Genomic DNA, 22,897 nt, shown 5'->3' on the forward strand with positions numbered 1-22,897 from the left:
ATATCTGTGTCTGTCCCTTCTGATGAAATGGGTCACCTGGCCGTGCCCAGCTGCGTGAGAGGCTGGGAAAGTTCTTATCCCAGAGTCACATTTCGAGCTGAAAATGGGGAGGGGGACTGGTTCTAGAAGGACAGAGAGCTTCCCTGGTGCCTCAGGGATAAAGAATTTGCCTGCAATGCAGGAGCCGCAGGAGGTTCTTTCCCTGGGCTGGGAAGATCCCCTGGAGGAGAGCATGGCAACCCACTTCAGTGTTCTTACCCGGAGAATCCCATGGACAGAGGAGCCTGGTGGCTATAGTCTGTGGATGGCAGAGTCAGACACGACTGAAGCGACTTAGCACACACATGCAGAAGGACCAAGTGTGCGTGGGAGCCCACTAGGAGAGTCTACACCAGGTGTGTTTTATGATTGTCCTGTTTTGATAGATGAGAAACTCAAAGTCGTAACTGAAGTAAGACAGAGGATACATGGTAGAATGAGGGATCTAAACCAAGCCCTGTTTGACTGCTGCTCACGTGCCTTGCCGACTCTTACAGAGCCTCTCTCTTCTTTATTGGAGATGTCATGGCTTAGAGGGTGGCCCTATCAGGGTTCATCTAGACACATCACTAACGTATTCAGAAGAGAGACTCTAGAGCTGGGCTGATGGTCAAGATCAGCAGCCTCCTAGTCTAGCAGAGAAAATATGGGCAAGGATGGTCAACAGTCAGGAATGAGAAGGGAAGCTTCATCTGGCATCTTATTCATCTACAGACTCTAAAGATAAACTTCTTCAGACCAGAGGCATTTTTTATTTAATATTTTAAAAATACGTATTTACTTATTTGGCTGCGTTGGGTCTTAGGTGCCGCATGCAGTATCTCTTGTTGTGGCGGGCACACGGGCTCTCTAGTCATGGCATGAGGGCTTGGTGGTTGTGGCGTGTGAGCTTAGTTGCCCATCCAGGGATCGGAACTGCATCTCTTGCACTGGAAGGCAAGATTGTTGGAAGATTGTTACCCACTGGACCACCAGTTTAGTTCAATTCAGTTCAGTCATTCAGTCATGTCTGACTCTTTGCAACCCCATGGGTCGCAGCATGCCAGGCCTCCCTGTCCATCACTAACTCCTGAAGTTTACCCAGACTCAAGTCCATATGATGCCATCCAACCATCTCATCCTCTGTCGTCTCCTTCTCCTCCTGCCTTCAACCTTTCCCAGCATCAGGGTCTTTTCAAATGAGTCAGCTCTTCGGATCAGGTGGCCAAAGTATTGGAGTTTCAGCTTCAACATCAGTCCTTCCAATGAACACTCAGGACTAATCTCCTTTTGGATGGACTGCTTGGATCTCCTTGCAGTCCAAGGGACTTTCAAGAGTCTTCTCCAACACCACAGTTCAAAAGCGTCAATTCTTCTGCACTCAGCTTTTTTTACAGTCCAACTCTCACATCCATACATGACCACTGGAAAAACTATAGCCTTGACTAGACAGACTTTTGTTGGAAAAGTAATATCTCTGCTTTTTAACATGCTGTCTAGGTTGGTCATAACTTTCCTTCTAAGGAGTAAGCGTCTTTTAATTTCATGGCTGCAGTCACCATCTGCAGTGATTTTGGAGCCTACAAAAATAAAGTCTGCCACTATTTCTACTGTTCCCCCATCTATTTGCCATGAAGTGATGGGACTGGATGCCATGATCTTAGTTTTCTGAATGTTGAGCTTTAAGCCAACTTTTTCACTCTCCTCTTTCACTTTCATCAAGAGGCTCTTTAGTTCTTCTTCACTCTCTGCCCTAAGGGTGGTGTCATTTGCATATCTGAGGTTATTGATATTTCTCCTGGCAATCTTAATTCCAGCTTGGGCTTCATCCAGCCCACCAGGGAAGTCCCCTAAAGGCATTTTTTTTAGATCTCTGGTTCCCTTGATGGGAAATTAGTCTTATGGAGCTAGAGGGGATACCCAAATGGCTTAGTGGTAAAGAGTCTGCCTGCCAAAGCAGGAGATGCAGGAGATGCACATTCGATCCCTGGGTCAGGAAGATCTCCTGGAGTAGGAACTGGCAACCCACTCCAATATGCTTGCTTGGAAAATCCCATGGACAGAGGAGCCTGGTGGGCTACAGTTCACGGGGTTGCAATGAGCTGGACATGAGTGAGGACGCACGCACACACACATATGGAGCTAGGATGTTGCATAGCTGGGTCTTGAGGAGAGAAATGGGTGCCCAGCACCCAGATGGAGGCTTTCTTTATAAACTTCTATTCAGCAGAGGTGTTCTGATTTCATCAAGAGGAATTCTTATCCTCTGTGGGCTCAAGAACCTGTGTAAAACCTCACATTTTAAGTTTGTAAATGGATATTTTGAGGCGGAGTACCACATGATGACTTGGCTGTTGGGAACTCAACAAAATGAGTCATGGAGAATAATTGGAGTTGTGGAAGATAAGGGGTTGGTGAGACAGGGTAAGTTGAGGTCTGTGGCAAGGGTGACATCGGGGTGAATGTTAGGGTGAAAGAAACGACAGGCAAGTGATCTGCAGTAGAAATACATTGTGAGCCATTTTACATTTTCTAACAGCATTCACTAATGTGGTTTAAAAAAACAAGTGAATGGACTTTAACAATACATTTTATTTCAACCAGTACCTACAAATATTATTTCAACTTATACACCATGTAAAACTCAAAGCTATATTTTACCACTTTGGGGTACGAAGTCTTTGAAATCTGTATGGGTTTATACTGATAGCAAGTCTTAATGTGGCCTGGCCTCATTTCAGGTGTGTTATCAGCATATGTGGCTGTGATACTGAGCAAAGCAGTGAAACCCAGTTAGACTTCAAAGTCCAGCCGTTCAAGTTCGCGAGGGAGAATTTGAGGAACTCTTAGAGAATCTGAACTCCCCAGCCTCCAAAACGCTACAGAACCAATATTGACCAATAATACAATACTTCCAACACTGTCTAAGCTGTTCTTGTCATTTCTAATATAATTTCTCTGATGTAAATAAAATTTTGGATATAAAGAGTATTCCTGAAGATAGATTGAATAAGTTCTCCTGTGAACCAGAAATTAGTAGATGGAGAGGGAGAGCGTTTTGTCACTTAAAATGAGATGAGAGTAGAAGGAGCTTCAGATAGAAAAGCCAGGAATGATTTATTATCCTGACAAAAGCAGCCAGACATGGACATAGGTCAGGGTCACATCACCTCCATTCTGGAGCATAATCAACGTGAAAAAATTGATCTGATGCATCTCTACCCAAATCCACCCTGTTCACCTGCCTTTGAAAGAGCCTCCAAAAAATTTCAATTGAAAATGAGATGTGCAGCTTTATGGTCTGTGAACAAGGAAGAATATTTGAAATACTGGAATTTAGAAACTGCTAGGTATGGTAGCACAGAATGTTTCTTGTTAATACAATATGAAAGGACATTTATACCATTTGCCAATGTGATGACTTAAGTAAAATAGTAGCTATGTGTTTTTCCCACAGGATTATTACAACGAGCACAAATTCTCATCCTATAATATCAGATACTGATACATTTCCATGTTTTGCTTTTTTAAAAAAAATAAAAGCAATAGTAAATAATGGCAGAATACCAATACTACTTTACTTATCCAAATTATCTCATAGAAATGTAGAATAGTTAGATAGATAATGATTTAAATTATGAAGGAAATGTCTAATAGAGAGATTTTCTATCAGTAAACTTCAGATCAAAAAGAATTCACAGACTTCTTTGGCAGTCCAGTGTTAAGAGTCTGTACTCCCAATGCTGGGGGCACATGGGGTCGATCCCTAGTTGGGGAACAAAGATCCCACATGCCATACAATGTGGCAAAAAAAAAAAGACTTCAAACTTGTGAGAGATTGAGCTGCATGTGTGTGTGTGCTCAGTCATGTCTGAGTCTTTGTGACCCCATGGACTGTAGCCCACCAGGCTCCTCTGTCCATGGGATTTTTCAGGCAAGAATACTGGAGTGGGTTGCATTTCCTCCTCCAGGGGATCTTCCCACCCAGGGATCTGTGTCTCTTGTGTCTCCTGCATTGGCAGGCAGATTCTTTATCAACTGCACCACCTGGGAATATAGGAGAAAGGTGATTTACGTAAATACACACTGATCTTTAAGAACAAGCAAAATGGAAACCACTGAGTGGTCTGATTAGACGATCACTTGGAGGGTACCCTCCAATTTCCCCTGAACACTCCGATGCTGAAGCATCTTTAGGAGCTTATTCATCTAAAGGGTTTAGAGGGAGAAGGGCAGTGAGCTGCGGGGATGACACTGCATTGGCATCAGCCGTTTTACAAGGTGTGAAGGAGAAAAAGCACACCAAAACCCTCAGTCCTGCCTGCAGCTGCCTCTTCTCCCCATTTCTAAAGGGAGTCTTCCAGGCTCTGTTCATGACCTTCTTCCCGTTCTTACTGCCTTGAATTTGTAAGTGGATGCTTGGAGAAAACATTCAGACACTTCTTTCATACATTTCTGGGGGAATAACACACATCTGATCACTTTTGACCACATGTCCTCTACTCTGTCTCGCCTGGAAATCATGCTTTGTGTGTGTAAACCACTTCTCTGATTTCAGCCCATCCATTTCACTCACTGCCAGCCATGGCCTGGCCTGGTGATGGTTAACCTGACGAGGAAGCAAAATTCAGAATGACAGCCCTTGAGAAGGGAGAGGGTCAGAGAACCCACTACTGTGTAGAATTTCAGAAAACAGAGGAGTTGGCTTAGGTTCTAAACATATTAAGGGCTTGAGGGTTGGGTAGGTCGAAAGGCATACTTAATAATCTAAATCTATACCATGGTGTCACTAAGAAGAAGTGAATGACTGAATTCTAAAGGACAGTAAAATGAAACAGGCGATAAATGTGAGAAGGAGCCAGGGAAAGACTTTTTTAAGAAAGAAGAAATAATTATAGAAATGCATAGTAAAACAGTTCAAATGATGGTGAGTGATTTAACTGCACTTGGGAAGTTTTTTCCTTTCCATCTCTTATTTTCACTGAGGTTACTTCAAGTGTTCTTTTCATCCTTGCTTCACTCACCCGAGGTCCTCGGGGAGTGCATTTGATGGATCAAGCTCAGGTCACTTGCCCGGCCTCTGGCTTTGTCGCAGGTCGGGGAAGTAGGTTCTGCCAGCCCTTCCTGGCTTCTGTCATTGGAGACAGGAATCTGGAGTTACTGAACCAGCGAGGCTATACTCACTGGGAACTAGGAAATTGTGATGCTATTAGAGAGAGGAAACGGATGCAGGACAGCAAAACAAGTTAACTAGACTCCCATCAGATAAGCGTCCCTACGGTTCCTCAGTCGTGGATTATTTCCTGATCATATCTATTGGTCACAACATCAGTACAGTTAAGACGTGGGAGTGGTATATGTGTGATTAGTGGGATATAAATTTACATAATATTTTCTTGCACGTGTGTATGTGTGTATATATATATGTATGCGTGCTCAGTTGCTTCACTCGGGTACAACTCTTTGCAACGCTATGGACTGCAGCCCACCAGGCTCCTCTGTCCATGGGATTCTCCAGGCAAGAACACTAGAGTGGGTTGCCATGCCCTCATTCAGGGGATCTTCCCCACCCAGTGATCGAACCTGTGTCTCTCACACTGGCAGGCAGATTCTTTACCACTGAGCCATGGGGGGAGCCATATATATACATACACACCAAAATACTTTACATATTTTTCCATTTCCTCTTCCTCACTTACTGAAAAGCATATTGATCAAATATCTATTTGCCAAGTGCTAAACTAAATAACAGAGAGGCACAGGTGAACTCCACAGACATGAACGTTCTCTGTGTCATGAAACGTGTTACATAAGCAAAGTCACATTGAGGGCAACTCTTGAGATTTTAGTTGAGTCATCTGGATTAACCTGGCACTCTCAAACAAGCAGTAGTTTCTCATACAAGATTTTTACATTGATTTCAAGATGGTTTAAATCTAATAATCCATTACATTGATTGCCTACATAAGAAGTATACCACAGTGAGATGAAAAATATTACTACTGGATGAACCCTTCAGTACAGTATATGAGTCATCATAGATGCAGGGGGAAGAGATAATTATTAAATGAATGAAGGCACAATCAGAAATACTCAGTTCAGTTCAGTCGCTCAGTTGTGTCCAACTCTTTGCAACCTGTGTACTGTAGCACACCAGGCTTCCCTGTCCATCACTAACTTCTGCAGCTTGCTCAAATCATGTCCATCAAGTTGGTGATGCCATCTAACCATCTCATCCTCTGTTGTGCTCTTCTTCTCCTATATTCAATCTTTCCCAGCAGAAATATTAGGGGGCGATTAAGGTCTGTCTAGTCAAGGCTGTGGTTTTTCCAGTGGTCATGTATGGATGTGAGAGTTGGACTGTGAAGAAAGCTGAGCGCCAAAGAATTGATGCTTTTAAACTGTGGTGTTGGAGAAGACTCTTGAGAGTCCCTTGGACTGCAAGGAGATCCAACCAGTCCATCCTAAAGGAGATCAGTCCTGGGTGTTCATTGGAAGGAATGATGCTAAAGCTGAAACTCCAATACTTTGGCCACCTCATGCAAAGAGTTGACTCATTGGAAAAGACTCTGATGCTGGGAGGGATTGGGGGCAGGAGGAGAAGGGGGCGACAGAGGATGAGATGGCTAGATGGCATCACTGACTCGATGGACATGAGTTTGGGTGAACTCTGGGAGTTGGTGATGGACAGGGAGGCCTGGTGTGCTGCGATTCATGGGGTCACAAGGAGTTGGACACGACTGAGTGACTGAACTGAACTGAACTGAATGTCTAATATCAGATCCTTCCTAATTTGAAAGGTAATATTCTAAATTGTGTACATTAATTGATGGACATGTAGGATAAGGGCTTCCTTGGTGGCTCAGTGGTAAAGAATCTGCCACCAAGCAGGAGACATGGGTTTGATCCCTGGGTTGGGAAGATCCCTTGGAAAGGAAATGGCAACCCACTCCAGTATTCTTGCTTGGAAAATTCCATGGACAGAGAAGCCTGGTGGGCTGCAATCCCTGGGGTCGCAAAAGTTGGATACAACTTACTGACTAAACAACAGCAACAAGTTAATGTTGCCAGGCTTCAACTAGAAAAAAAAATCAGTTACTTTAATATTAGTTTTGTAGGAGTTTTAAATATGCATAAGAAACAATATATTTATACTTAACCTTTAAATTGTCATTATTACTTAAGTAATGGAAAGATCTTCCTGTTTAGAAGTGAGGTGCCTGGGGACCCGCTTTAACTCTGAGGATTTGAGGTCCGGAGGAGCGTGAGGTGCATGAATGCCTTGGGGTCCCGTCGGTTGAGCCCTGCAGCAATTATGCACTCTGCAGCACTCCAGTGGTTTGAAAGTGAAAATGCCTGGTAATTTACCACGAGGGAGGGCCTTAGGGGAAGAAGAATATGGCTCAATTAATTAGTACTTGTTAGCAAACTTCAACTATTACCCTATTTAGATTTTCAAATCACTGATATCTCAAATACCCACAAGATTTGGAAAGGAAGTAAGAATAAGCAGTAGAAAAAGATAATTTGTCCAGCAGGGCAGCGGCTTTTGAAAACGGTATAAGCAGCAGATCCACCTTCACAGATTAGCTTTTCTATAAAGGAGAGGAGGGAAATGGTATTAATTTGCTGTTTCTCACTCCATGGTTAGAAACTCATGCCTTTCAGTTTGAGTTTCTGGTTAAGATGAATACTCGTGATGACCACCTAGGGATTCCTATGAAAATCCAAGAAAAACTAATTTTGAGAGTTATTTGGAGCTTTATTATGGGTGTCAGTTTCCTACTTACTCATTATATCTCCTAAGTGTCTACTGTTGGCATTTTAAAAAATTAATGATTTGTAGTGTTTTTTCAAGGTATTGTTCAAATACTTTGAAAATTATTGTCTTTGAAAGCTTTTCAGTCAAATTTCTCATGCGTTCATGGTATGGAAACATTGTCTTCAAATACTATTTACGCAAAATATATTAATAATTATTTTTAATAATTTTAGCTCACATCCCCCCTTATTTTTGTTCTAATTACTTTGACTAAGGTTTCTAAGAGACTATTAATTAATAATGTGGGAAACCTGGGCTCGATCCTTGGGTTGGGAAGATCCCCTGAAGTAGGGCATGGCAACCCACTCTAGTGTTCTTGTCTGGAGAATCCCCATGGACCGAGGAGCCTGGTGGGCTACAGTCCAGGGGGTCACAAAGAGTCAGACACAACCGAGCAACTAAGCACAAATATTGATACTGGACATTTAAATCATAGTTTGAGTTTCCTTCATTAGTTTATTTTTTTGGGGGGTTTGGGTTTTGTTGTAGTTTTGTTTTGATACTTAATATAATGAAGACTGATTTAAGACAACAATTTTTATCCTCTCTCTGGTGGCTCAGAGAGTAGAGTCTGCCTGCAATTCAGGATACACAGAAGACAGTTTTGATCCCTGGGTCAGGAAGACACCCTGGAGAAGGGAATGGCAACCACTCCAGTATTGTTGCCTGGAGAATCCCATGGACAGAGGAGCCTGGTGGGATACGGTCCATAGGGTCACATAGAGTCAGACATGACTGAGTGACGAACACTTTCACTTTTTTCATAATGAAGACTTTAAGATAATTTTTATCATCTTAAAAAGTAGCTTTGTGTCTTTAGTTGCCATTAATTTAAAAAATGTTTGTAAATCAATCTTATAAAAAAAGTATTTGAGTGAATTTAGTAAAGTAGGTGGTAAAATATCTGCCTAGATTGCAGAAGACTCCAGTTCAATTCCTGGGTGGGGAATATCCCCTGGAGAAGGGATAGGCTACCTACTCCAGTATTCTTGGGCTTCCCTGGTGGCTCAGATAGTAAAGAATCGGCCTACAATGTGGGAAATCTGGGTTCGATCCCTGGGTTAGGAAAGATCCCCTGGAGAAGGGAACAGCTACCCACTCTAGTGTTCTGGTCTGGAGAATTCCATGGACAGAGGAGCTTGGCAGGCTACAGTCCATCTGGTTGCAAAGAGTTGGACATGACTGAGAGACTTTCACTTTCAGTAGGATAGGGTATGTTTGAGTTTGATATAGTTCCCACTAATCTGCCTTACAACCTCCTGACTTCTATATTTCTGTTTCATACATATATATAAACTCCTTGATCATTTAAATCTGAAGACTTGGTATTAGATTTTCAAAGTGGGGAAAATATAAAGTTTCCTTAAATTTATTTATAAAATTCATGGGAATCAAATTTAATTATAAAGCTCTAGGCTTCATGCTTTTGAAAGGCATAATGCTGAAGAGAATATTCTAGTTTGGAAAATTTTGGTGCACGGCTGCAATCACAGGATGTAATGTGTTTAGTTCTTTAGTTTGCATGCAGGCCTTGTGTTTATTTAACTTACAGCATATTGTAGAAAGCATCAAGATTGGTGATAAAAAGCTGAGCTGGAGCCGGTGGATTCACAGGAAAAGGCAAGCATGGAGTTGATAAACTTCTTGAGAAATGGATAGATGCAGTCACATCTTCTCCCCCTGGAGGTAATGGGGCTGATTGGAAAGGAAGTGGTTGCCTCGTTGAGTCAAGGCGCTTCCTTGATTCACAGAAATCTCCCTCTGGTGGGCAATTCCATTTTCACTCTTATGAGCCCCCAAGGAGCTGCAGGGGAGCACACTGGAGAATTCCCTGACCGAAGTTCACATTGGGTGTAATTGAAGTGAAAGCCCTGATTACATTCTGTGTTGCGCTGAGTTAAAGGATAGGAGAACCTGCTGTGTGTGGAAGGGCAAGCCATGTACATGCGTCCTTCTCCCCCAATTCAGCAAAAAGAGCCCTAACTGAGGCTGATTAGAAACATCCAATGGCTAATTTATGAAACTGGAAACAAAGAAAGAGTATCAAGAGTGTAAACAAAGCTAGTTTACTAACTTACGCGTTTTATGTATCACACCCGATTGCTTCAATGTAGAACCATAGATGCGTGTACATATGCAACTGTAGGTTATTCACATGAATGTCACAAACAGTTAAATATCAGTCATGTTACAGCCTATTGTTATATGTGTATTGCTAAATGCCCTACTTTGAATTTCTCAGTGGGTCTGTTAATTTTCCTGTGAGATGATTTTAGACATATCCAAAAGCCTATTCTGAATGATTAGGGCACTTTTAGGAATTTATCCTATTTAGCAACCTACCTTCTGGTAATATCTAAAACCATCTCACTTTATAAAGTCTTGACACAATGCAATGAAGCACAAGCAAAGGAACTAGTGATAAGCCTGTCCTTTCCAAATTTCTAGTAGGTTCCATGTGCTGTACCATCGTAAACTCTGCCTACTCTATTTCAGTTATTGGCTTATCAGGGCAAGATATAACAACAGAAAGGAAGAATTATTTTAATATTTAATAATTGCTGTTGCTTAGTCTCTAAGTTGTGTCTGACTCTTTGTGACCCCATGGAGTATGGCCCTTTAGGCTCCTCTGTGCCAGGCAAGAATACTGGAGTGGGTTGCCATTTCCTTCTCCAGGGGATCTTCCTGATCCAGGGATAAAACCTGCTTCTCCCACGTCTCTTGTATTGGCAGACACATTCTTTACTGCTGAGCCATGAGGGAAGCCACCAATATTTAATAATAGTAGGTTCTTATTTGATTCATAAGCTGATTTATGTTATAGCAAAAAAAAAATGGCCAAATAGTATTAAACTATACATAATAAATTATAAATATTACATTATCACTTCATTATCTCATACTTGAAAACGTAGTGATTTAATCCTGGACATCCGTCTTCATTTGAAGCAAAGATACATGCAAGAGAGGCAGCCTCCAATGCTTCTTGGTGTACCAAATCATCGTTATCTGGTTCTATTTCCCCCCCATGGTACATACTATTACCTAATAAACTATAAAATATACATATCCATTTGCTTTTATTTTTCCACTCACAGACTGTAAGCTCTGTGAGGGGAGAGGTTTTAGAATGTTTGTTTTACTGAGATAGTCACATAATAAGCACCCAGTAACCCCCTCCAGTATTCTTGCCTGGAGAATCCCCATGGACAGAAGAGCCTGGGGGGCTACAGTCCATGGGGTCACAATGAGTCAGACACGACTGAGCGACTAAGCACACACACACACACACACACACACACACACGTACTTTAAATTCTGTATCGGAACTTTGGGAGAATAACTGGGGAGCATCCGCTAAGAACACATGCTTCCCATGTCTTTATGCTTTTGTGTCTTTTTTTCCTCTGTTATGCTTCTCCTTCCAAAACAAATTCCTTTCCCCTGTGTTTTTGATATGGCTAATTCCTAATCACAATTTTTTTTTTTAAACAGAAGCTGTTTTTATTTAGACTAGGGTACTGAAAAGAGGTGGGCAGTCATCCTTTGCCTGGGTGGTGGTGGAGATGATGATATATTTTTTGTTTTGTAATTTTTGTTTACTTTTCATTTCATATTGGAGTACAGCCAGTGAACAATGGTTTGCTAGTTTCAGGTGAATGGCAAAGGGACTCCACCATGCATATATACGTGTCCATTCTCCCTTAAACTCCCCTTCCATGCAGGCTAAGCACAGTTCCAGGTGCTATACAGTAGGTCCCTGTTGATTATCCATTACTTCAAGTAGTAATTTCTCCAGGAAATCTTTGAACTCTCCAATATGGGTTGGACGCTCCTGCCACACACTCCGACAGAACCCTGTCCTTTACACAATATTAAACCACACTGGATTGAATGCAGACTTCCTTCGTACTCGGCTGAGCAAGATCCTCATTTCTCAACAGACAACAGGGGTGTAAATGGTTTGAGAGCCTGCGTGGATGCGTGCTAGGTCACTTTAGTTGTGTCCGACCCTATGGATCATAGCTTGCCAGGCTCCTCTGTCCATGGGATTCTCCAGGCAAGAATACTGGAGTGTGTTGCCATGCCCTCCACCAGCGGATCTTCCCAACGCAGGGATCAAACCAGCATCTCTTATGTCTCCTGCTTTGGCAGGTGGGTTCTTTACCACCTGGGAAGCCCATCTGAGAAGCCGGAGACTCAGTTTCTCCAGATTTTTGACTTAAGAATGATTTACGTTTGTTTATTCTCCAGGGACTTGATCCACTTACCACTATTTATTAACAAACCATTTCAGTAGACAGAGAATTGGAGTTTTATATTGAACTGGGGGGGGGGTTTCCAGAGTGTGGGTGCCCGTAGTTGACTGCTGCTGCCATGGCAAATATCCTAAGGAATACAGCGCCATTTTCACTTTAATAGAGGTGAATTACTTTGCCAGTATATGAAAGAGTATGCTTGGAGTATCACAGCGCTTTGTGTAAAGGGGGAAAATACAACAATTACGGTGAATTGGGTAGAATAGCTGTGTTATTGCAGAACATAAGACTTTGATTACACACTGCCAAGATTCATATCAGCCTAGTGGTTGTTGACAGATAAAGTAACATAAATGAAACCCATTTATTATTTTTTTTCTTTACTGAGACCTCAAGGTAAAGCAGATTTTCAGTTCTTGTAGTTACTATGCTGATAGAACAGAGACTGACAGCAAAAATGTGCCAGTCCAGAAATATAAATTAAGCTTAGGTTCATATCAAAATTCCATTTAGTCTTGGAAAAGGACCTGCTGTTGGGATTATTTTTGATCCTAAAATAAATATATTGTGCAATTCCACAGTATACTTGGTCTGTATTAACCCTTTCCTGTGAGCAATATTTTCAAATTTTTTTTTTTGCTTTCAGTTGACAAAGCTTTATTTTGCAGTGTTTGAGGCAAGTTATCATCAGAGTAGGTTACCTTTTGCTGAATGTAAATTACTGGCAACCGGATGATACACATTTCAGTCTGCAGAAAGTGTGAAAGTAGATTCGGAAAATTGATAGCAGACCTTTTACTGTATTACAAATTCGTGTTTCCAGTCGCAGTTTCATTATCTACCTAAGGACAAAAGTTAAGTGGGAAACGTGAAGTGAGAATTTTTCGTGTGTGCTGTTGAGATTGTAGATGTGTCTTGAGTACAATTTCTGGCTGCGGCATTTGTACCTTCCTTCCTGTTACTCAAGCCCTCCTGTTTCTTCTTTGCTTTGGTCCTCCCTCTCTTCCTCTTGTCCTTCCTCCCTTCCTTCCTTCATCCCTTCATTCTTCCTCTCTCTTTCTCCTTTCTTTTTACGCAACTAGCAAAGCGAAAATTTTGCTATAGTTTCTCTCAATTAAGACAATACTAAGTTGCCTATGAAATTCCAGATCCCACGACATGGTATACATCGTGATCAATATGCAAGTGGGTAAACAGAGGCATCAGCAAACTCTAAACACCATTATAATCCAGCAGTCTCATTTCTTGTGTATGTCCTAAAAATAATTTTGATTACATTTTCAAATTAGCCTTCTAAAGTCTGCATTTGAAAATTTTCTCATTAATTTTTTAGCAACAGACAGATAGCATGAACTTGTTTCTTGAATTACCTTTTCTGACCTTTTGCCAGATGATAATTACAAAAAAAGGAAAGCCTGGAAGACTTGTAAAAAAAAAAAATAAGCTTATCAAGTAGCTAAAATGGCCCTTCTGTGCTGGTGTCTATTTCAAAATTAACATTTTGGTTCATGTGCTTCTAATAATCACTGACCCTTACTTCATGTACTTTCCACAGGAAATGAATACAGCAGAAATTACTTTGACCCACTGATGGATGAGGAAATAAACCCAAGGCAGTGTGGGATGGAGGTCAGCCAAGAGGGTGAGCTAGAATTAAGTATGTAATTTTTGTGTCAGAATATTCTTCCCCATTCATGAAAATGAGGTGACAAAGATCACACATGCAGTTCCATTTAGATTTTTGCAGCTTACAATTTAAATGGGAAGTTTTAACCACTAACGACGTGATGGGCAGCGAAGGTAATTTCTGATCAAGGACAGCAAGCTGGTAACCTAGAGGAAGTGGCAGCTGGCTTTCATGTGACGCTGCTGTCTGTGGTTTGCTGCCTTTCCAGGGCCCGTGTCATGTATATGAGGAGCGTTATCACTTTACAAATGCCGGCTCAGCCCTTCACGTTTAAAAAGAGCATTCCTCAATAAACTTCATCTAGCATGTGAGATTTCCATACCCAGGGACTAGTGGATTTCTTTCACTGAAGCCATGGGGCCACCATTTAAGTTTTGAACCACAAAGGTGTAGGGTAAAATGATTTCTTCTCGCACCTTGATTCTAGCTGTGGTTGTAAAATAACTATTTAGAATTGCTCATTATGTGCCACCGCCCTGCGTATTTGGTAGTTTATGAAGCGTTTTAGCCATGATGATTAGTAATTTCTTTGTAATTACATTTGCGTATCTATGAGTTAGCTGAAGAGAACATATCATAAATATCATATCATAAATATGTTCTTTTAGCATCCATACAAGTTGATAAGGGTCTTCTCAGGTGGCGCAGTGGTAAAGAATCTGTCTGCCAATGCAGGAGACACAGGAGATGTGGGTTTGATCCCTGGGTCTGGAAGATTCCAGGAGGAGGAAAATGACAACCCACTCCAGTATTCTTGCCTGGAAAAGCCCATAGACAGAGGAGCCTGGTGGGCTACTAGTCCAAGGGGTCCCGAAGAGCTGGACATGACAGAGCACACAACCATGCCACAGGTTGATAACAGAATTCTCTCTGGCCAATTAGTGAAGTGGTTTCATGAGGTTATTGAGCTAATGACACTGACAAATATTACTCAGAGTCATTTGCAACCCAAAAGATCACATTTCACCACGGGGCTCCAGACACCGTATCTGCCGTCTAGGGGAAGGGGAACATGTTTGAGGTATGTTCTAATTCAGTGACTAAGGTGGTCATCCAACTTGACATGATGTTTATGTTCAGTTCTATCCAGTGTTAGGACATCCACATAATGACCCTTTAATCCTCTTCTAAGAACCATGTTTTTATACTATTATTATTTTTGGTAATGACATGACCTTGTTGCTTTATACTTGTAAAAGAATAAAATAGTTCTTGAATTCGCTATTATACCATAAGAGCATATATAGAAGAATCTAAGACCACCTAAGTTTACTGTTCCTTATGTGGATGTAGTACAAAAATATGATATCTTGGGAGTAGCTAATGTAAAACAGTTGCTCACTTTGATTTAATGCTTATAAATTCTACTAAATGATTTGACAAACCATAATGGCCTATTCTGATTCTTGTGTAATAGATGTCATAATCTATTGAATATGAGATCCCTTTTATTGCAGAAGTTATATTATAAATGCCCTGCAAAGTGTATTTTAAAATCATTGTTCCAATTATCATTGATTTGCAAGGTTTTTTTAAGACAAAAGCAGCATATTCAATAGAATTTTGAGTCTATGACCTATAAAATAACTAAATAGCCATGATGATTAATAATTTTTTTTGTAATTACACTTACATATCTATAAATTAGCTGATCTGAAAGTTATCATAAATATGCTCTTTTAGCACCCATATGTGTGTTAGTCACCTACTCATGTCCGACTCTTTGCAATCCCATGGACTGCAGCCCGCCAGGCTCCTCTGTCCATGGGGATTCTCCAGGCAAGAATACTGGAGTGGGTTGCCATGCTCTCCTCCAGGGGATCTTCCTGACCCAGGGATCAAACCAAAGCCTCCTGCATCTCCTGCACTGCAGGTAGATTATTTTACTGCTGAGCCACTGGGGAAGCCATTATAGTAACACTTGTTAAGATAAAGTGACAAAGAGCAAGTGGAGTTCATGTGATCTTCCTGTGGTAAACAGATGAGAGCATCGTGGCGGGGACTTTGAGTTCTGAAGACCCGGCGAGTTCCAGAAAGAATCCTGAACACTACAAACAGGATAGTGAAGCCATCTCTGCCGACAGTGAGGAGATCAAAAGAAACACTCAGAAACACGTAATTCTGCCAGGAAGTTCTTCCCTGGAACAGGTCAGCACTGAAATCTAAATCAAGAAATGTAGAATAACTTGCTTTTTGAAATGACGAGTTGAAATATCAATCCTGCACAGAATCTCCTGGTGTTAGTTACCAATGCACCACTTCCTGACTCGCTCCATGACTTTCTGAGTCTTTCCGTCTGTCTTTCATAATACCTTTTATCACACAGAGCTTACACTATCGTATCAACATCAGTTCAAGCCCTTGCACAATTTAGTTTCACTTCACTTTTTAAAATTTCATGTTAGAGAGATCATTTCTAGCATGTGATGAAGTATCTGTAAGAAAACCTGAAACCAGCATAAACTTACTTGGATAAAATGAAGAACTACTTGGGTTCATTTGCATAAGCACCATATAAATATGTGAATAATCTCTTATTTATGAAGTCACCATTAAGGGACTTAACTCGTGCAGTGGTGTGACAAGTGCCACACAATCTTTACCCTGTGGATCGTGTTGACTTCAGAAATATCCTTTCTGTTTCCCGCACCTGCAGTTTCTATTTTGTGTAGTGTAGTATCACATGTTCAGGTTCATGAAGGAGACAAGTCTTTCTTCTGTGTAGTCACCTTATCCATCTCCAATAAAAATGAAAGAATCCCCCAAGTTTGGGGGTGGTGTGTGTGTGTGTATAGTTTTTGTGAAAGGCAAGTAGATTCAGGCTAAAATGAAATAAAAGTATATCATAAAGTAAAAAAAAAAAAAACTCTTCTCAATGATGTCTTTCAAAATAACAGGTTACAAGTGGAAATATTTTCCACTTTACAATAGAGGAGAAATAGTTTAGTTTTGGGAGGTATTCTCTAATTTGGAGTGCGGAAATTCCATCACAGAGTTTATTTTCTTCATTTGTGCCTCTTAGATATGAGTATCCTGGGCACATTAAGGTTGCAACTATTCTGAGTTTTCTCGGTAAATGATCCTAATTAGCAAGTATGTGCCGGCGTGCTCAGTCATTCGGGTCTCTGTGACCCTATGGACTGTAGCTCACCAGGCTCCTCTGTCCATGGGATTCTCCAGGCAAGAATGAGCAGGTTGCCATGCCCTCCTCCAGGGGATCTTCCTGACCCAGGGATCAAACTCACATCTCTTAGGTCTCCTGCATTTTCAGGGAGGTTCTTTACCACCAGTGCTACCTGGGAAGCAATTAGCAAGTACAGTCTCTCCTATCACAGCAGGCACTATGCCTGCTGCTGCTGCTAAGTCGCTTCAGTCGTGTCCGACTCTGTGTGACCCCATAGACGGCAGCCCACCAGGCTCCCCCATCCCTGGGATTCTCCAGGCAAGAACACTGGAGTGGGTTGCCATTTCCTTCTCTAGCAGTAGATTGAATTGTGTTCTCCTGAACTGCCTAATCCCTGGTAGCTGTGATGGTGACCTTGTTTGGAAGTAGGGTCTCTGTGGTATAATTAATAAACTGAGGATATCCAGATGAAATCATCCTGAATTTATATGTTGCTGTTCAGTCACTAAGAACTGTCCGACTCTGTGATACCATGGACTGCAGCCTGCCAGACTCCTCTATTATCCATTACTTCCCAAAGTTTGCTCAAACTCATGTCCACTGAGTTGGTGATCAGCCCCTTTTCCTTTTGCCTTCAACCTTTCCCAGCAGCAGGGTCTTTTCCAGCGAGTCAGCTCTTCGCATCAGGTGGCCAAATTATTGGAGCTTCAGCATCAGTCCTTCCAATGAATATTCAGGATTGATTTCCTTTAGGATGGACTGATTGGATCTCCTTGCAGTCCAAGGGACTCTTCAGAGTCTTCTCCAGCACCACAACTTGAAAGCATAAATTTAGATGATTTAAATGATCAACTTAGATGATCAATTTAGATGAATTTAAACAATTGAGCCCTAAATCCAATGACTAGTGTTCTGAGAAGAGAAAGAAGAGAGGGATTTGAGGATCTGAACTGGAGACCCACACAGGAGGGAAGCGACGTGAGGACAGAGGTGGAGCAGAGTGATGCGTCTACAGGGAAGACGCACGGAGGACTGCGGCAGTCACCGCAGGCAGCAGAGAGGCCAGTGTGGACTGTCCCCTGCTGCTGCTGCTGCCGCTGCTGCTGCTAAGTCGCCTCAGTCGTGTCCGACTCTGTGCGACCCCATAAATGGCAGCCCACCAGGCTCCCCCGTCCCTGGGATTCTCCAGGCAAGAACACTGGAGTGGGTTGCCATTTCCGTCTCCAATGCATGAAAGTGAAAAGTGAAAGTGAAGTCGCTTAGTCGTGTCCGACTCTTCAGGACCCCATAGACTGCAGCCTACCAGGCTCCTCTGTCCATGGAATTTTCCAGGCAAGAGTACTGGAGTGGGGTGCCATTGCCTTCTCCGGGATTGGACCCTAGAGCTTCACAAAGGAGCCAGCCTCGACAATGCCTTGATCAGGCCTCTGGCATCACAGCTGTGAAGCTGATATTTCCACTGTTTGAAGCCACAGAACTTGAGATATTTTGCTACAGCAGCAACAGGCGAGAAATATGGCCACGAGAATGGGGGACCCCATGAGCCAGGTTATGTGTCTTCATGGATTTTTTTTTTATTGGAGTATAATTGCTTTATAATGTTGTATTAGTTTCTATTGTACAACGAAGTGGATCAGCCCTAAGTATACATAAGTCCCCTCCCTCTTGGACTTACCTCTCAACCCTCCCGCCTCATCACACCCTCTAGGTCATCACAGAGCTCTGGGAACTCCATGTGCTATACAGCAGCTTCCCACTGGCTATCTCTCTTACACATGGTGGTGTACACATGTCAATCCCAATCTCCCAATTCATCCCAACCCCCACCCCTTGCCCCCATGTGTCCATTCACTACATCTTCCTCTGTATTCCTGCCTTGCCAATAGCGTCTTCTGTACCATTTTTCTAGATTCCACATATACTCAGTAATATGCTATATTTTTCTCTTTGACTTACTTCACAAAAAAGACGGTCAAGAGGCACATGAAAAGACGCTCAACATCACTAATTATTCAGTCAGTTCAGTTCAGTTCAGTTCAGTCGATTAGTCCTGTCCGACTCTTTGCGACCCCATGAATCGCAGCACACCAGGCCTCCCTGTCCATCACCAACTCCCAGAGTTCACTCAGACTCATGTCCATCGAGTTGGTGATGCCATCCAGCCATCTCATCCTCTGTCGTCCCCTTCTCCTCCTGCCCCCAATCCCTCCCAGCATCAGGGTCTTTTCCAATGAGTCAACTCTTCACATGAGGTGGCCAAAGTACTAGAGTTTCAGCTTTAGCATCATTCCTTCCAAAGAAATCCCAGGGCTGATCTCCTTCAGAATGGATTGGTTGGATCTCCTTGCAGTCCAAGGGACTCTCAAGAGTCTTCTCTAACACCACAGTTCAAAAGCATCAATTCTTTGGTGCTCAGCCTTCTTCACAGTCCAACTCTCACATCCATACATGACCACAGGAAAATCCATAGCCTTGACTAGCCGAAGCTTTGTTGGCAAAGTAATGTCTCTGCTTTTGAATATGCTATCTGGGTTGGTCATAACTTTCCTTCCAAGGAGTAAGCGTCTTTTAATTTCATGGCTGCAGTCACCATCTGCAGTGATTTTGGAGTCCCCCAAAATAAAGTCTGACACTGTTTCCACTGTTTCCCCATCTATTTCCCATGAAGTGATGGGACTAGATGCCATGATCTTCATTTTCTGAATGTTGAGCTTTAAGCCAATTTATTCACTCTCCACTTTCACTTTCATCAAGAGGTTTTTTAGTTCCTCTTCACTTTCTGCCATAAGGGTGGTGTCATCTGCATATCTGAGGTTATTGATATTTCTCCCGGCAATCTTGATTCCAGCTTGTGTTTCTTCCAGTCCAGCATTTCTCATGATGTACTCTGCATATAAGTTAAATAAGCAGGGTGACAATATACAGCCCTGACGTACTCCTTTTCCTATTTGGAACCAGTCTGTTGTTCCATGTCCAGTTCTAATTGTTGCTTCCTGACCTGCATACAGATTTCTCAAGAGGCAGGTCAGGTGGTCTGGTATTCCCATCTTTTTCAGAATTTTCCACAGTTTATTGTGACCCACACAGTCAAAGGCTTTGGCATAGTCAATAAAGCAGAAATAGATGCTTTTCTGGAACTCTCTTGCTTTTTCTATGATCCAGCGGTTGTTGGCAATTTGATCTCTGGTTCCTCTGCCTTTTCTAAAACCAGCTTGAACATCAGGAAGTTTACGGTTCACATATTGCTGAAGCCTGGCTTGGAGAATTTTGAGCATTACTTTACCAGCATGTGAGATGAGTGCAATTGTGCGGTAGTTTGAGCATTCTTTGGCATTGCCTTTCTTTGGGATTGGAATGAAAACTGACCTTTTCCAGTCCTGTGGCCACTGCTGAGTTTACCAAATTTGCTGGCATATTGAGTGCAGCACTTTCACAGCATCATCTTTCAGGATTTGAAAGAGCTCAACTGGAATTCCATCACCTCTACTAGCTTTGTTCATAGTGATGCTTTCTAAAGCCCACTTGACTTCACATTCCAGGATGTCTGGCTCTAGGTGAGTGATCACACCATCGTGATTATCTGGGTCTTGAAGATCTTTTTTGTACAGTTCTTCTGTATATTCTTGCCTCCTCTTCTTAATATCTTAATATCTTCATTCACTGTAGTTTTGATTTGCACTAATTATTAGAGAAATGCAAATCAAAACTACAGTGAATGTATCACCTCACATTGGTCAGAAGGGCCATCATAAAAAAATCTACAACAGTGCATGGAGGAGAGAGAACTGTCTTGCACCACTGGTTGGAATAGTAAATTGCTACAGCCTCTACAGAGAACAGTATTTGCTTTGCTAAGTCATTTCAGTCGTGTCTGACTCTGTGCAATGCTATGGACTGCAGCCTTCCAGGCTCCCGTGCCTGTGGGATTCTCCAGGCAAGAATACTGGAGTGGGTTGCGATTTCCTCCTCCAGGGGATCTTCCTGACCCAGGGATTAAACCTGCATCTCCTTCACTGCAAGTGGATTCTTTACCGCTGAGCCACCAGGAAGCCCTGGAGAACAGTATGGAGGTTCCTTAAAAAACTAAAAGCAGAACTACTATACGACCCAGCAATCGACACTGGGCATTGATCTTGAGAAATCTGTGGCTATGTTGACAGTACTTTGCATCTTTATCAAGACAGGGCTCTCGGAAGTCACTGAGGTGAAAACAAAGGCATGACTCTGTCTTTACAATATAAGCCTTTTTTAAACCATTATTTTTCAGATATATTTTCTGATACACTGACAGTTCAACACGTCCATTTTTTTTTGTGCATGTGGTGCCGAGGTATGTATTTCAACTTACCATCATGCTTTAAAGAACAAGCACACGGATTCCTCTAGGATATGGAGCTGGTGGTTTTTACACCCTCATCCTGTGAAAGATAAGCCGAGGAGTGGAAAGTGCACCCGCTGGGCTATGTGGAGGCTCCAGCCCAGGGTCCAGCAGAACTCAAGGCTGCATGTTTACGGCACGTCAGTATCAGGAAAGAGTGAAAAACATCCATGAGAATTTAAGTGCTTCAAAGATGTCACCATTATCCCCTTCTAACAACAAAATTTATGATCTTCTCTCTATTTCTTTTCTGAATCTATGTGTCTTAAATTGTGTGAAACTTGGCCTAGACTGACAATAAATGACCAAATGAAAAGGCATGCGCTGATGGAAGAACCTGCGGACAGATGCTATGGTGGAGGCAGGCTGGGGTCAGAATTCTGTGCAAGAGGAGGATGCTGTAGCATTTGAAAGGTGCAGGATCACAGACAAGTGAGGGGACTTCTCTGAGCTCAGTTTCCTCATCTGTACATCAGGGACAGTGTGATCTGCTTTAGTACACTGTTAGTGGGATGAGATGAATGTCTAGCAAGAATCCAGCACAAAGTAGGCGCTCATTAAATCGCAGGGGGACGCGCGAGAGAACACATTCTATGCCCCTTCTCCGCTCACCATGTTCTTACCCTCACGGTGTCAGAAGTTTCCTGAACATCCCCGTCAGCCTTGTCTGCGGGAAAAAGCCTCAGATCCCGTGTTAGAGCTCATGGCGTACCCTTGGCTTTGATGTTTATAGGACCTTGAACCTCCGTGTGAAATAGGGCTGAATACTTTGAACAACGCATGTAGCTGTGGTTCAGGAGATGTGTCCGTGTGCCTGGCGGCTGTTCATTTTATATATTTGTCCAGACTGTGACCTACTCGTACTTTTTATTGCTATTGGAGTAGTGAACCAATACATAAAAGAAGTCAAAGTGTTTGAACGGAGGTGGGGGTGATCCTGACTGTGGTGTGTTGTTCGGTGTTTCCACACATGCTAGGGAAAGGAGAACAGAAGTAAGGTCTCCGATGTCTTTTTTACCAGGACATTAATCCCATCTTGGGACCCCTGCCCTCTCCACCTCGTCTAAATCTAATCATCTCCCCAAAGTCCCTTTTTTGATTACAGTCACACTGGGGGATAAAGTTTAAACATGTGAAGTTTGAGCGAACACAATTCAGTCCGAAGAGATCTCCCTTAAAAAACGCTAGCTTTTCATGAAAACTTTTCTACATAGATTGTAGCTCATGAAAAATTCATTTACCTTGAGTACTGAAGTATGTACTTGTTTCAGAAATGTTTCGGCTGAAGTGCCTCTAATGGCTGAGTGCTTCATTTCTTTTAGGATAGAGCTTTGGTTGGGAAAGAAGCCTGGGGCTGAGAAAGAGCTCTGCTCAGAGATGGGTGGACTGCCAAGGCTCTGAGAAGGTGTATTCCTACTTGTCTATTGGAGACCTAAAGTGCTTTAAAATATATTCCTGGAAGAAGATTTTGACATGCACTTTTAGGAGGAACAAATTAAAATAAAACTGCTTATTTTATGGCTAATATTTAGAGATTTCCTTCACTCATTTGAACTCACTTCACTCATTTGCACCATAAAAATTCTGGGCCATTTGTCAATTTTGAAAG

At 42.2% G+C, this 22,897-nt stretch overlaps 1 protein-coding gene across 1 annotated transcript in view; it reads left to right on the plus strand.

Annotated features, from left to right (window-relative positions):
* Positions 1–16,084, plus strand: part of LOC147347773 (orofacial cleft 1 candidate gene 1 protein-like) — a 23,949-nt gene extending 7,865 nt beyond the window's left edge. Inside the window, exons 4-5 of the mRNA XM_086370870.1 lie at positions 13,655–13,741; positions 15,768–16,084. Coding sequence (XP_086226996.1) covers positions 13,655–13,741; positions 15,768–15,952 — 272 coding nt within the window. The 3' untranslated portion in view covers positions 15,953–16,084. The remainder of the gene's footprint in view (positions 1–13,654; positions 13,742–15,767) is intronic.
* The last annotated feature ends 6,813 nt before the right edge of the window (positions 16,085–22,897 follow it).

Source organism: Bos grunniens, chromosome 23, assembly GCF_055505025.1.
Source record: "Bos grunniens cultivar Pamir isolate PY7600 chromosome 23, Bosgru_T2T1.0, whole genome shotgun sequence".
In the NCBI taxonomy this organism is placed as follows: Eukaryota; Metazoa; Chordata; class Mammalia; order Artiodactyla; family Bovidae; genus Bos; species Bos grunniens.